This window comes from Bubalus kerabau, chromosome 15, assembly GCF_029407905.1.
Source record: "Bubalus kerabau isolate K-KA32 ecotype Philippines breed swamp buffalo chromosome 15, PCC_UOA_SB_1v2, whole genome shotgun sequence".
Lineage (NCBI taxonomy): Eukaryota > Metazoa > Chordata > Mammalia > Artiodactyla > Bovidae > Bubalus > Bubalus kerabau.
The window spans coordinates 53617692-53633564 of NC_073638.1; the positions used below are offsets into that span (position 1 = coordinate 53617692).

A 15873-nucleotide genomic window follows, 5' to 3' on the forward strand; every position below is an offset into this window, starting at 1 on the left:
GGAGTGGGTAGCCATTCCCTTCTCCAGCGTATCTTTCTGACCCAGGGGTCGAACCTGAGACTCCTGCATTACAGGTGGATTCTTTACCATCTAAGCTACCAGGTAAGCCCAATAATCATGTATTCAGTTCAGTTCAGTCGCTCAGTCGTGTCCGACTCTTTGTGACCCCATGAATTGCAGCACGCCAGGCCTCCCTGTCTATCACCAACTCCCAGAGTTTACCCAAACTCATGTCCATCGAGTCGGTGATGCCATCAGCTATCTCATCCTCTGTCTTCCCCTTCTCCTCCTGCCCCAATCCCTCCCAGCATCAGGGTCTTTTCCAATGAGTCAACTCTTCACATCAGGTGGCCAAAGTATTGGAGTTTCACCTTCAGCATCAGTCTTTCCAATGAACAATAATGTATACATGGCATTATATATTTGTCTAAACCCATAGGATGTACAATGTCAAGAGTGAAGCCTGAGGAGAACTACGGACTTTGAGTAATCTTGATGTTTCAGTGTAAGCTCATTTGAATGCACCATCCTGATGAATGATTTTGATAATGGGTGAAACTATGCATGCACAAGTTAGGGGAGAGGTATATGGGAAATCTCTGTGTCTCCCTCTCAATTTTGTTGTAAACCTAAAACTGCCCTAAGAAAAGTCTTTAAAAAAAAAAAAAGAGGCAGTGGAGTTTAGGGGACTGTCTGCTTTGAGGGCAGTAACAAAAACTGTATGGCTCACTACTGTGTTCTCAGTGTCTAACAGAACGTCCAAGTTTTGGCACATTGTACTCAGAATACATTTATTGAAAGCCTGAATGAATGTAGAAACCACTTACATTTTCTGATAGGTTTTCTTTCTCTATCACTAGTAAGTGATAGAATCATGATCTGAACCTCTATGTCTCTATATTCCAGGGGTGTTTATCCAGGGATATCAGAGTAGTATAAATGCCAATAATAGAGCTACATCCATTTCTCAGAGGTGATAGTTAATACCCAGCTCGGAATAATGTATCGTGACAGACTGTATTTTCCAAAGATTGCCACAGGCCACGAAGAGGTACAGATAGCCTAACTCTCCTCTCAGGGAATCTGAACTGGACTAGTCCAACCAATAGAAGGCATGGGAAGTAATGCTGTGTGACTTCCAAAGATAAGCAAAGAATGGGCCCCCTAAATATAGTCAATCACAGGCCATTCAGTTTCTGTCTGGTTCTCCTAGATGTTCCCCCAAAAGAAGGGGCTCCTTCATTCATTCAGGTTATCAACAAATATTTGTTACAAATTCCTACTGTGTGTCAGACCCAAGACATTGTGTTAGGCACTGAGAATACAATAGTGAACCGCTCAGCCACTATCCCTGTCCTCACATAGTTTATACTCCAGAGGAGGAAAAAGTCGAAAAGTAGGTGAGAAAAACTAATACATCCTATCATTACAACATGTAAGAGATGCTCATAAAGAAGCAAACAGAGATATTCTCAAGAATGACAAGTCAAGAAAGAATACTCTAAGGTAGGGACATTTAAATGAGTCATAACAGAGGAGTAGTTAGCCAGGTTGGAGGGAAGAACATGGAAACATTTCAGGGAAAGTAACAGCATGAGAAAAGGTATTGAGGCAGAAAAGAGCTCAACATTCTTTTAAGAGAAGACTGTGGACAGTATAGAATGAACAAGGTGGAGAGTCGCAAAAAGACCAGACAAGAGAATTCTGAAGCAACACTGTTGGGTTACTCATAGATCAATGAGTGCAGCACATCAGTAGATTCACCTCTCAAAACTCTAATTTAAACATATTTGAAGCTAGCTTTATATAAGTTCAGATATAAAACAGAAGAACTCAAGCAATAAATGCTGATACTGGATACTGTATAACCAGTTCAGTTCAGTCGCTCAGTCGTGTCTGACTCTTTGCAACCCCATGGACTATAGCACATCAGGCTTCCCTGTCCATCACCAACTTCTGGAGTTTATTCAAACTCATGTCCATCAAGTCAGTGATGGCATCCAACCATCTCACCCTCTGTCATCCCCTTCTACTCCTGCCTTCAATCGTTCCCAGGATCAGGGTCTTTTCCAATGAGTCCATTCTTCGCATCAGGTGGCCAAAGTACTGGAGTTTCATATGACCAGAGGTAGTCACATAGCAAGCACGTTATTCAAAAACAGGAATGTTTCCAAGACAAAGAACCATATGGTTTGAAGGACTTCCTGTAATTAACCTCTTTAGAATTTCAGGACACAGAAAGACAAAATTGACTTTCTCACTGTCTCATTAATGGTGCATTTCATAAATCATACCTGATTTGACCTAGGTTTTTTTTTTTTTAGCAGACATCTCAAAATGTTTCACTGAAACTACAGTCCTTAAATGGGGAGGATGATCAAGCCTATCCCCAAAGGATGCCCCTATCTAAAAAGAAATGGCTCCTTTATAGAATTCAGAACATGAAAGTGGCTCCCTACATATGCTACCCAAAGGCTTACTCTGCCCAAAGTCTTTGTCCTCTTATCATCTGTCAAGCCCACGAAAAAAAGAGTCAGGTTTACACATTATTTCATACTACTGTCAAATTTATCCCTGCACCCAAAGACAACTGAAATAACCAGCTGAAAAAAAACATTACTGGCAATTGTTGCTAGAAAACTACCTCGCATGCCTGGGATCTCCCAGCAAACACTACTTTACAGCAAGGTGGTTTGGTCCGGAAGCCTATCTCTACTATTAGTTAAAACCAGCAAGTATCAAGTTCTAAATGAGCTGATACCTTTTTATTATGGTAGTTTTAGGAAATATATGTGCTATTATTTAAATAATAAGATTGATTTTAGAGTTATAATTTGAAAGAATTGATGGTTTTTCCTGCATGTGCAACCTAGCCTATGAATGTTGATTATGTCTCTCAAGCAGGAGCCATAAAAGGAGTCCTTTGGCCCCCTCTCCAGGACAGTCTAAATAACAGCACTCTTTGACACCTGTGGAACCCTCCATAGATTGCTCCTCGGGAAAAAGCTGAGACACTCCTACCTCTATATACCCTGTGATCAAGAGCACTTGGCCAGGCCGAGGGCCCCCCTCTTCCTCACCACTGAGCCCAGGGGGTGGCAAGTAATAAAAATGAAACTCTGCTCTTGGTTTTGCTCATATTTGGTCATGACATTTTGCTCTGGTGGCGATAACATCTTCACAGTTAGGAAATTAGTCTTCAACTGGATAAAACCACCACAGAGCAGCCTCATCAGTAAGCAAGCAAAGAAAACCAAAGGAGCTTGCGGCTAATGCTTGTGGACAAGAATGCTGCAATGGTAATAACAGTGGGGAAGGAGGTAACCTAATATTTTAAGTTTACCACTAGGGCACTGGCTCATTCTAAAGCCTTCACTCTGGACTTGTATCTTATAGTTGGCACAGGCAGGCGAAGAATGATTCCCCAGCACTAGACAATGGGATTTTTCACTGAAAATAAAATTCTCATGCATGATGAGTGAGCAATAAATCATTTGCAGAAGTAACCCAAAGAACTATCATGGGCACAGGAAATCTGGGAATACTACAGTTCAGCAAAGGTGTCAAAGAGGGAAGTTTCAAGGAAGCTGAAATTGTAGCTTAGAAAAGAAGGAATTCTACTTTGCTGAAGGAGAAACAAACAACTCCCTCCAAAACAAAAACCAAAACAGAGAGTAGCCAAGCAGTAGATTGCATTCAAGTTCTCTGATTCCTAAGCCTAAGCTGTGACTTCCCTCTCTCATGACAGGAGTATTTTGTCAGGGGCCAGCAACCAATTTTTAAACAAAACAAAACAAAAAACCAAAAAGTGGATCCATGTAATTCCTATAAAAGAGCCATCCCTAGTCCATCAAAAGAAATGAAAATGGACATGGCTGTCAAGTTGGCATTTCAAAAAAGCAGTTTTACGGTGATTTTTTACCCCAGTATCAGTCACTTAGAAACTGAGTCTTGAGGACTCTTGTGTTTGCTGTATCACATATTTTACAGTATCCCAAAGGCAGAGACTATAACAACCAATACAAAAACACTGAGAGGGCTCTGTTGGGAGCACAAGCTTTCACTCCTATGAACATCAGCAAACATTCCAAGGCAGGGTGAGGCAGAAAGGTCACTGGTGAGAGTAGGGAGCCAGAGCTGAAGGCTCAGCTTCTCTAGTTATTCATTCTAAAACTTTGGGCCCATTAAGTCTCTGGGCCTTATTTTTAAGTATGGTAATTGTTGATTTCAGTCATATAACAAAAAGCAGTAATCCACTACCTTACTGCGAATTTCTGCTTCTCAAAGGCAATCACTTTCAACTTTTAGCTCTTTTAGTATTTTTCTCCTTATTTCCAAAAATATACGTATACTGGCTCTTTGGGGATCAATTTTACTCACTATTTATCATCTCTCTGTTATGAAGATTTGCTCTTTCATATCGTTATTGTCACTCCCATGACCACTCATACATACACATGTACACACACTTCCCATTCCACTAACATAGTCACATCACAATTTTTAGTTACATTAATATTTAGGATATGCCCAATCCATGGAATACTACTCAGCAACCAAAAAGAAATGAACCAGAGGGCTTCCTGCAATGCAGGAGACCAGGTTCAATCCTTGGGTCAGGAGGATCCCCTGGAGAAGGGAATGGCAACTCACTCCAGTATTCTTGCCTGGAGAATTCCATGGACAGAGGAGCCTGGTGGGCTACTGTCCATGGAGTTGCAAAGAGTTGGACACGACTGAGTGACTTTCACTCAGAGAGCTTCCCTGGTAATTCAGTGGTTAAGAATCTGCCTTGCAATGCAAGGGATACCAGTTTGATCTCTGGTCCAGGAAGATTCCACATGCCTTGGAGCAACTAAGCCTGTGTGCCATAACTACTGAGCCTGAGTGCCACAGCCTCTGAAGCCTACATGACTAAAGCCTGTGCTCCACAACAACAGAAGCTGCTGCAATGAGGAGTCCACACACAACAACAAAGGGTAGCCTGTGCTCGCCACAACTAGAGAAAGCCTGAGTGCAGGAAGGAAGACCCGTCACAGCCAAAACATATACATATAACCACTTGCATACTGTTTGATTCCACTTATAGATTTAATCTTGAAAAACAAAATTATACAAGTGTTAGATAAATGTGGTTTCCAGGAGTCAGAGAGGAGGATAACAGGTGTTCTGTGACTATAAAGGAGTAGAGTGAGGAAAATTTTTGTAGTTATGGAATGCTGAACCATGACTGCAGTGATGATTACACAAATCTACACATGTGACTAAATGGCACTATATATACACATTGCACCAATGTCATTTTCCTGGTTTTGATACTATACTACAGTTGTAACAAGATGTAACCACTGGAGGAAACTGGGTAAATGATATATGAGGCCTCTCTGTTTATCTTTGCAACTTCCTGTAAATCTATAATTATTTCAAATAAAATGCTGTTCAAAATTTATATTCATAAATCAACTATACCCCAATAAAAAATTAATATTCAGAGTCTATATTATTTTGGGGAGATTACAACTGATTCATTTAGAGAGACTACAATTCAACCTACAACAGGCTGATTTCAAATTTTAGCTATTATAAACAATGTTTTTATGAAAATTTGTACAAAAGCCTTTATGTGGCTATGTTCAGTGCTGTGCTAAGTTGCCTCAGTCCTAGTCTTTGTGACCCTGTGGACGATAGCTCACCAGGCTCCTCTGTCCAAGGGATTCTCTGGGCAAGAATACTGGAGTGGGTTGCCATGCCCTCCTCCAGGGCATCTTCTTGACTCAGGGATTAAACCCAGGTCTCTTACATCTCCTACATTGGCAGGTGGGTTCTTTACCACTAGCACCACCTGGGAAGCCTTTTATGTGGTTGGCAGCTTTCATTTCTCTTGTTAATACACCAAGGTGTGATTCCCAAAGCTTTTAAATAAGTTTTGTTATCTGGAGGAACAAATATCCCAACACTTTCTTATTTTCTTCAAGAATACTCAGGGTCTATATTATGATTTATAATGATTTTCACAGCTAAGCCACATAGTGTATTATGACTACACTGTCTTTCCTGAATAACTAGAATTCTGGTTTCCCTAGAATTAACAGTTGTTTCATTTTTAATTTACTTGATTTTAATGTCCTTTTCCCCAAGTCATCTCCAGGTTCTCCAAAACAACTTTATGATTCTTTTTAAAATGGTTGAACATGTTAGATAATTTACTGATGTGTTTGGTTTTTTCTTTAAAGGATCTCTTGGAGATCTCGAGCCTCTTGTTCAAATCTGATAGCTCTCTCTAGTCTTTAGGTCTCCTGCATAGTTGCAGTCCTTGAATACTCCTTAATCATTTGGGGACTTACCTTCATTTTCTATGCTGGGTTCCCTTGTTCCCTTGTTTCCCTTCCTATTTCGTCCCTATCCTCATTATGCTATATCAAACTACCAAGTTATCTGAGATAGCATCCATGGGAAACAAATCTTTTGAGATGTCAGAAAATGTCTCCAATTTCATATTTTATTGTTAGTTGTCAAAAATAAAATGCTAGGTTAAGTATAAAATGCTAGGTTAGAAATAATTTCTTCTCAGAATGTAAGGCAATTCCTCCACTTTCTTCTAGATTCCAATACTGCTTTTGAGAAATCCAATGCCTTTTTATGTGACCTGTTCATTCTCTAGAAGCTTTTAAGATATTCTCACTCTACCCAGTGTTCTAAAATTTTATAATGATGTGTTTCTTTTTGAAAATTCATTGTACTGAGTGCTTGATGGGTTTTTTCCCAATATAAACATATGTGTACTGAAGTTCTGGGAAAATGCTGTATTATTTTTTTGATGATTTCTTTCCCTTTATGACTCTACATCTTACTATCAGGAGATCCAGAGACCTAAAAGGGAAAAAACTAGAGGAATTGGAGAGAATGAAATCATCAAAAATAATTACACCAATTTTTTTAAATTTAAATAACTTTTATATTTAAATAAATCTTAAAACTGATCCTCTTAGGATTATTATTTCTTCTCTTATTTTCTACATGTTTTAAATTCTTTATTCTGATGTATCCTTTCAACTGTCCAAAACAGCTTTCTTGTTGTCTGACTATTCCTTTTTTTTTTAAACAGGACCCTATTCTTATTTCACTGAGGCAGTATCTTCTCTGGTCTGAGTTTTTTCAAATTTTCTTTTGCTCCCTACATTGTCTCCTGTGCGCTCTCTCCCCACTGCTCTCTTTTGGGGTTGGGGTGGGGAAGGTTCCTTTTCTCTTTGGTTTCATTTCTGTTATGTTAGAGATTTTTCTCAAACATCAGGAGATCTTTGCCTCTTTTATTCATATTTAGGAGGAAGGCACACAGAGATACACTGCATGGGCAGTGGGGCATATTAACTTCTAGGCTTCAAAGTTAACAAGAAAAAATGTCAAGCCAATTTTTTTTTTTACTGCAGAGGTCTCCAAATGTCTGAGAGTCAGTTTCTCAGCAAAAAATCCTCTAATCTCCCACCTGAGGAGAATAAACCTGACTACCTATGTGTGAGAGATAAGAACTAGATGGAGCCCTTCATATAATCCCTGTTTTTAGAATGTCACCTCTCGTTTACTCTCAGCTAAATCTGGTAATCCCAAATCCAGGGCCTCTCTGATTTTATTTCTCTGGAGGATAAACCTTCAATGTTCTGCTGAAATAGACAAAAAGACCTGATAGCTTAAATGTTCCTTACATACCTCTAAACTCCTGTTTTCGGCTCCATCTCTCATGCTAACATTCAAGGTGCCAAGAATCTCCAATACCAAGGACTTTCCAGGGTTCTGTATGACAAAGATGTCTTTATTCAGATTAATTTCCCTCTGTAGCTTCAGGTTTCTGCTTTCCCTAATCCACTAAATCATTTCTCATTTGTGCCTCTTTCCTATCTTCTCAGGGTTTTCCTAGTGAGCTCAGCTGGTAAAAAATCCTCCTGCAATGCGGGAGACCTGGGTTTGATCCCTGGGTTGGGAAGATCCCCTGGAGACGGGAACGGCCACCCACTGCAGTATTCTGGCCTGGAGAATTCCATGGACTGTATAGTCCATGGGGTTGCAAAGAGTCAGACACAACTGAGCAACATTCTCTTTCACTTTTCACTTTCCCATCTTCTCTATTCTCTTAGTCTGTGTGAGTTAATACTAGTTTTATGCCATTTCAATGGAGTTTTTAAAAAGAAAGTTAAAAAGTATGAGTTCAATCCACCTTATTTTAATCATACTGATGTAGTTACTCAAAGGACAAAATACAAAATATGAAAGCTTTTGGAAAACTTACAAAGTTTTATAAAGTTCAGTAGTAGTGTTAGTGGTAGCAGTAGTATGCAATTTTTTTTCTTTTTTTAAATCTTTTGTTTGCTTTTCTTTTGGTATGCTATTTTCTTAAATAGCTATTCCAATATAAAGGATTTTTCTCTTTGGGTGCTCTAGGGAGGCACCAAGTTTCATAAAGAAAACATCAAAAATATTTGCAGCATATATCCTAAAAGCCTTGATATACAAAGAGCCTCCCATACCCTGCAAAATTGATAAAAGACAACCTAGTGGAAAATGTGCAATAAATGACACAAAATTCACAGAACAACTACAAATGGCCATGAAAAAGTATTTAGAGATGAAAATTAAAATAAGACATTTTTCTCTTACAGACAGGCAAAAACTGTAGAAAGTGATAATATCCACTGATAAGGTATGATAATATTCACAGTGATTATTAAAAACCTAAAAATAAAATGGACTTCTTGCTAGTTCTAACCCTACCATTCACTCACTATATGACTCTGAACAACTCATGTCCCGTCTCTGGGCCTTAATTTTCTCATCAGTTTAAGAAGAAAAAAAAAGATTTTTAAAAAACCCAAATCATTAGGAGTATCTGACTTGCTTATCTCACAGAGATGTAAAGAAAAAAGCAACACCGGCCTTGAAAGAACCTAGCAAACTTTATAGCTCAATATAATCCTGTAGCATTTATAAGAAGGAAAATCAGAGTATCCTCAAAATAAACTAAAAAAATATAAACTAAAACTAGCATTGCTGGTTAGCCATCCTAGGAAATAAACAACTACTTTTCCAAAGAACTACAGGAAGAGTTAAAAGGAAGAAATCTAGGTTCTGGTTTTACCATATGACTTAAACAAGCCCTCTAACATCTTTGTGTCAGCTTCTGAAGGTATCTAAGGATTCTATAATTCTGTGACCAAAAAGAGAAATGAAACCCTGTACTGAAACAGTTGGAATTTAAACTTGCCAGAGTCTCTTGCCTAAAGAGGCTGAGTAGATCACAGGCCAGCTTTGCAGAGATATCTAGTTTATTGGTCCATAAAACATTTTTTTACTGGCCAGCCCTCCTTCTTGGCATATACCAAAGAAACAGCAAATAATAGCATGATCACATCTCCTTAAAGACCTTTGACAAACCCTCCTTGATCTTATATACAAAACACTAGACCCGGAAATACATGGCACTGGAAGTTGTGAACCATTAACTCAGCCTTTGTACCCTGACTTTCTCTACAGAGAGCAACTTGGAACAACAAAATCAGGACTATAGCACGGGAAGTAAACTCTCAGAGAGAACAACTCCATAGCTGCTGTGTCTGCAAAAATGATGGTAGGAGAAAAAAAAAACCAGCAGAGAAAGCAAGTGAAAAGGAAATAAGAGCTCCCTATGGAAAGAATTAATCAATGAATATTTATTAAGCCCTGACCCATCCCACAGGAACTATGCTACCCTCAGGGATCTTTTCTCTCAGATCTCCTAAGAATAGTCATAGCCATTTACTTAGCACTTCCATTTACCTGCATTCCATTTATATTAGCTGGTTTCTTTATCAAACCAAATCTGTTACTGAGGAATTAATGCCTCCATTTCACAGAAAATTGAGGTTCACAGAAATTCACTTACCCAAAATGGTGGATTGCTATTGTTGTTATGATTGTGTATTACTATTCTCATTTTAATGATGAGGAAACTGAGGCTCAGGCAGTATAAAGAACTATTAAGTTATTAAGTAGAAGAATAGGGTTTTGCCAGGTGGCTCTGTTTTTAAAGTGAAAGTGAAGTCACTCAGTCGTGCCCGACTCTTTGTGACCCCATGGATAGTAGACTGCACCAAGCTCCTCTGTCCATGGGATTTTCAAGGCAAGAGTACTGGAGTGGGTTGCCATTTCTTTCTCCAGGGAATCTTCCCAACCCAGGGATCGAACCCAGGTCTCTCACATTGTAGACAGACGCTTTACCGTCTGAGCCACATCCCCTTTCTTGTTTGATGTTAAACCGCAAAAAGGAAAGTAAGATTTCAACTCTATTGAGTATGCAGTTAAAAATAAATGACATGTACAGACTCCTTCTTCAGTTCCTTCCAAAGAATAAATGTCATCATTTCTGAGAAGCAGTTAAGCAGCAGCCCTTACTGCCAAAAAAGTCAAAGGGAATCCTAAGATCCCCTAGTCAACGGATGTACCAAAAGACATCAAGGATAGGTGACATTGGTCCAAGGGCTTCTCACTGTCAAGATGAAATCACACTCCCATGTCAACCAATCTCAGTGGGCAACCCAATGGATAATCACAAAATAACCAGCAGAATAATTTGATAAGCAAATCCTGACATCACGCTTATTCCAATGCTTTTAATGGAAAGCTTTTCTTGTAACAGTGTCTCTCCCAGGCTATGAGCAATACTTTGACCCTTCAAGCAGTGAGACTGGCATCAGGGTCCTCAGCTCTGCCTGGCTGATGACCTGAGAAAGAACAACTGACTCTCAACCCTAAGTAACTTACCTAAAAGCTTTGTGTGTGCTGGTCCAGAAGCAAGAAACACACCAGCCTCATAAATTTTGCTTCCTCATAATAAATTGGTCTATCTACTTTTAGGTCTCAGAAAAGGGAAGAAACCTAGAAGAGCAAGAGAAAAGAAGCTTAATGTTTCAGGGAATGTGTCAGAACTCTTCTATAAACTGCTAGTGTGGAATTAAAAAAAAAAAAAAAAAAAGAGGAAGAAGAAAGAATACTCTGCTGCCAGACAGCAACTGCTTCATAAAAAAGGTGTCTGAAGCACAGGCTCACACTGGTTTATATAAAAGGCCAATTACTAGCAAACTCTATGATTGTAGCCTTGCAAGGATTACTATTTTGTTCTGTTGTTACTTGTCCAGCCCCAAACAGCCAGAAACAGAAATCAGTTTCACAGATTTCTATTGCTATCTGCTAACAAAAACGCTGTGCTTGCTCTCATATGCTGGAGAAAAGAGAGTACTGTCCTGTTTAAGTTTTAGAACAGTCAAGCCTGGACTAGCTTTGCTACTTACTAGCTGTATAACTTTGGTCAAGACCCTCAGCATCAGTTTCTCTATCTGCAAATGAGATTTTTTGGTGGGGGGGTGCTGTGCGGCATGTGGAATCTTAGTTCCCCAACCAGGGATCGAACTTGCAACCCCTGCAGCAGAATCATGGAGTCTTAACCACTGGACCATATAACAACAATAAAGCTTAGTCTCCTTTTTCTTCTGAGGAAAACACTTAAGTGCGAAGTACCTAACTTAGATTTCAGACTGTCACCCTTTAGAAAAGGGAATATGTTTAATTTCATTGTTGTTCAGTTTCTAAGTCGTGTCTGACTCTTTGCGATCCCATGGACTGCAGCACACCAGGCTTGCCTGTCCTTCACTATCTCCTGGAGTTTGCTCAAACTCAAGTCCATTGAGTCAATGATGCCATCAAACCATCTCATCCTCTGTCACCCATTCTCCTTCTGCCCTCAATCTTTCCCAGGATCAGGGTCTTTACCAATGAATCATATCTCTGCATCAGGTAGCCGAAGTATCAGAGCTTCAGCATCAGTCCTTTCCAATGAATATTCAGGGTTGATTTCCTTTAGGATTAACTGGTTTGATCTCCTTGCTATCCAAGGAACTTTCAAGAGTTTAATTTTATAGAATATATTAATATTAAAAGAAGAATGTTTTTCCTGTCCTTACTCTAGTATCTAATGCAAATATGCACATGAAAGCACAGGACAATAGCACTCAATAAGATTCGGATGTCTAGCCCCAATCCTTTTCAAGACAGTAAGACTGAAGTCAACCAAGAGCAACACATAATTTTCCCTGTATTACAGAGACTTTCCTTCAGTCAAACAGTATTTACTAAGCAACTCTTGGGTGCCAGGCCCCTTCTGGATTAATGCAGATACAGAGACAAATAGGACAACTTTCCAGCCACTACCAAGCTCATGATGCAATGAGGAAGACAAATATCAAAACAGATTATTAGAATATAGAAATCGTTAACTTTTGCCTTATAGCTCTAAACTGATTCTTCATTGTTCTATTCAGTGACAGTGCACTGGACTCTGCAGACTACCTTGCTCCTTTCCCAGCTGGTTCACATCAGATTCTGCCAATAGAAAGTACTGGAACAAGGCCACAAGGCTAAGAGAGAAAGAAGTGGCTTTTTCTAGTGTTTGGTTTTTCTATACGGCAGCAAGCAGATCAGCACACAGAGAGCCATGGCAGATTTCAAGACAGTGGCTCTCCAGGTTCTGAGGCAAGCAAGCGCCAGGCAATTTCTTCTCTACAGCAATAAGTAGCATGTTCCTATGACTGTATTCCATACACTCTCCTCAGAATCTTGGCCTTGTGGAGCTCTCTTTCCTTAAGCTTTTAAGCTCCTTCCTTGTTTGCTTTTCCCTCAGCCCTAAGGATGGTACTCTTAGTAGTTCACTACTTTTTATCTATTTAACAATTCTTTATATTAAATTTTACCCATTCAAATTGGTGGTGTGACTTCTATCATTTCAACCGGACCCTGACTGCTATAAGTAGGAGAAATGCTATGATACTGACCATGGAGTCCAGCCTCTACATTTTACAGATAAGAAAACTACAGTTTCAAAGATTGAAAGTAATCTGCTCAAGGTCACACAGTGGTAGAACTGAAACTAGAACTCCTGTATCCTGACCCTCAATAAATAATAAACATGTATCAGATACTTCTGTGTCCAGGCTCTATGTTGGCTGTTGAAAACACAAAAAGATGAACTATAACAAATCTTTGCTTTCAGATGGCTCACTATCTGGTCAGGGAGACAGACACTAAAAAAAAAGAGCACTCTAGGGAGGGGTGACAAGCACTAAGACAAAAAGAAAAGAAATTACTAGATCTTCGAGGCTAGTAAAAGATGCGTCCTAGGTGGTTTCATTTTACCACACTTTACTCTCTAAGCTGAAGGATTCCTGAGCTGAATGGAAAGTTAACTTGAAAATAAATCTATAATCAAGGCTTAAGAAATGCAAGTAACCAAACAATAAACATCCATTCTGGGCATAATCAGAAATATCACTAATGGCAAATTCTTCTAGAAACAAATTAAGGATGAACATCTTTCAGTATTAAGTTAGGAGGGTACTGCACTGGCTTTTAAAGGGCAACGGGATTCAAAGAAGTATCAGGTATCAGCCTGGAAAGACTTTTTAGAGGAGAGTGTAATTATACTACCTAAGCTCTGAAGAAAGGTGAGCGAGACTAGAGAGGATACAGACTGCTTCAGAGAACACTTGCATAGTAGGAAGGATACACCTATGGTGAGCAGATGCTGGCACAGCATGGTAGACAGAAAGGGGCCTTGAGAGCCCTAGACCAGAGAGAGGTCTGGTTTATGCTACTTTCTTGTTCTAGCTGAATCAAGTTGCCTGCTGTTTCCCTCAAAACAACAAGCTCTTGCATCTTTCTGGGATTTTGCACATACTGTTCCCTCTGCCTACAATGCTCTTCATTTCCTGTCTATCTAAAGATCTGACCTTCCTGTGAGATACAAATCAACTGTCTTCACGGTAAAGTTTTCTCCAGTCATTCCCTGTACCCTTGATCTGAGCAGAATGAATCATTCCCTGATGAGCACTTGTATATCTCTCAATTATAGCATTCTTACACATAATGTTATTATTTGTGTATCCTTTCCCAATTAGACTATGAAACTCCTAAGCAAAATATTTCCCAGGATCTATTATTGTTCTTAGTAAGCAGGAACTCAACAAAGGTACACAAAATTGTTCTACGAAGCTTGTCTACACAAGCCTAGCCTTCAAGCCCAAGAATGAATGGATCTTAGAGCCTTAACATTCCCTGATTCATGATGGATTCCTGGAGTTCAGAACATTTTGGCTGTACTAGAAACTCAAGTTATTTCTACTTGAGAGCTTAAATATTTCCTTGTGCCAAACTGGCAATGCAACTGTATCTTTAGGGCTTCCACTACAGGAATTAAAGTTTGTTGCAAGTCCAAACACTACAGTTCTTTAACGTCGTTTACATAAATTGGAAAAATAGACCAAGAACTCCAATCAGCTGAACTCTTCCTAGGGAAGAAGACCTGGCTGTTTATTAACAGTTCAAACTACTGCTGTCTAATACCCATGTGGCTAGCATATTTTCTCTTTTGGCAGCCCATTCATATTGGGGGAGGAAGTATCTGTTGCAATCAGAGTAGGAATTAGAGTCAAAGGTAGAGAATAAGACCAGCTCTGCCACTCTTTATTTTGCTAAGTGACCTTGGACAAGTCATTTAATCTCACTGAGCTTCAATTTCCCCAGGTGGGAAATTGGAAAAATATTACCTGTCCCACTGGGCTACCGTAAGGATCAAATGAGGACTATTCCTTATTGCACTGAACTCTAATCTAATGATTAACCTTGTCTTTTTGGAACACACAGAAAACTAGGAAGTAAGTTTAAAGAAAGCCTCTTTAGAACCAAAATAACTGCCTCTAATTCTTCACACTTTATTACTGATACCAGTAGAGTTCCTGGAGCCTCACTCTTCCTTTAAAAACATCTAATAAACTCATAATGTGGGAGCACCACAGTTGAAGGCAGGGTTACTATACTGAAAATATGAGTGTTAAGTAAAGTGAACATTGAGGGCCTACCCGCAGCCTTTCTCCTCCACTCAGCTTCCAGATCACAGGTAACCAGCATTATAACCTCAAGGAAGGAGACTAGAGGATCCTTCCAGAGAATCTAACCAGCACTAGTGGAAAGACCTAATGACATTGCAGTTGTGCCACAAACAGCCCAGGCAGATCACCATTAGGATGAGGTCCAAAATCAGTAAACTCCACCCAGGTATTTAAAATTTCCAATTAGCTTTTTAATAACTCCTTTTAAAATATGAATAGTCAAGGATTGTCAGACATCTGGGGAAAACTCCAGCATGAAAAGCAGAATTCAGATCCTATTTATAGTGAAGAAATTCGAGGATTCAAATGAAAAGTTATTTGAAAGAAGCATAATAATTAGCTTATCTTGACCAAAGTTTGCCAGTGATTAAAAAATCAGATCAGGGAATTCCCTGGTGGTCCAATGGTTAGGAAGCTGTGCTTCTACTGAAGGGGGCCTGGGTTTGAACCCTGGTTGGGGAACTAAAGATCCCACAAGCCATGTAGCACAGCCAAAAAAAGAAAAGATCAGGTGGACTTACGCCATCAAGCTGATTAATAAACAACTCCTTCCAAACTTAACGGTTCGTTTTACTGATGGCTATTCATTTCATCAGGGACAAGAGGCATATAACAAAGTATTGATAGAATTTGCTAAGTCTGGCAAGGTGTAATATTGTATCTGTGCTTTATTTTTCTAATTCTAAAGATATCAGTTGTTGAACAGATCTACATAAAGATGGTTTGAGTATCCCAATGAAGGCACTAAAATAAAGAAATCAATGGGTCATAAAAGCATTAAGAGACATCACTGATGCCTACTAATCACTGACGCTACATGTTGTTAGACTTCTGTATGTACAAAATTCTAGATGAACCTAGAGGAGGGAAGTCTCCCATCCCATGCACCTCACCTTCGAAAGTCAGGGAA

General features: G+C 39.3%; 1 protein-coding gene across 13 annotated transcripts in view; it reads right to left on the bottom strand.

Annotated features, from left to right (window-relative positions):
• The window catches only part of FAM168A (family with sequence similarity 168 member A), a 206085-nt gene that overhangs the window by 114944 nt on the left and 75268 nt on the right, over nt 1-15873 (bottom strand). For 6 of the 13 annotated variants that reach the window (XM_055549026.1, XM_055549043.1, XM_055549033.1 and 3 more), the window contains one exon: nt 7705-7788. The exons of 4 other annotated variants lie outside the window; for them this stretch is intronic. In XM_055549026.1, the coding sequence (XP_055405001.1) occupies nt 7705-7788 (84 nt within the window). Of the gene's footprint in view, nt 1-7704; nt 7789-10788; nt 10903-15873 lie in introns of all 13 variants that reach the window. 3 more of the 13 variants (XM_055549032.1, XM_055549031.1, XM_055549037.1) reach the window with 2 other exon arrangements.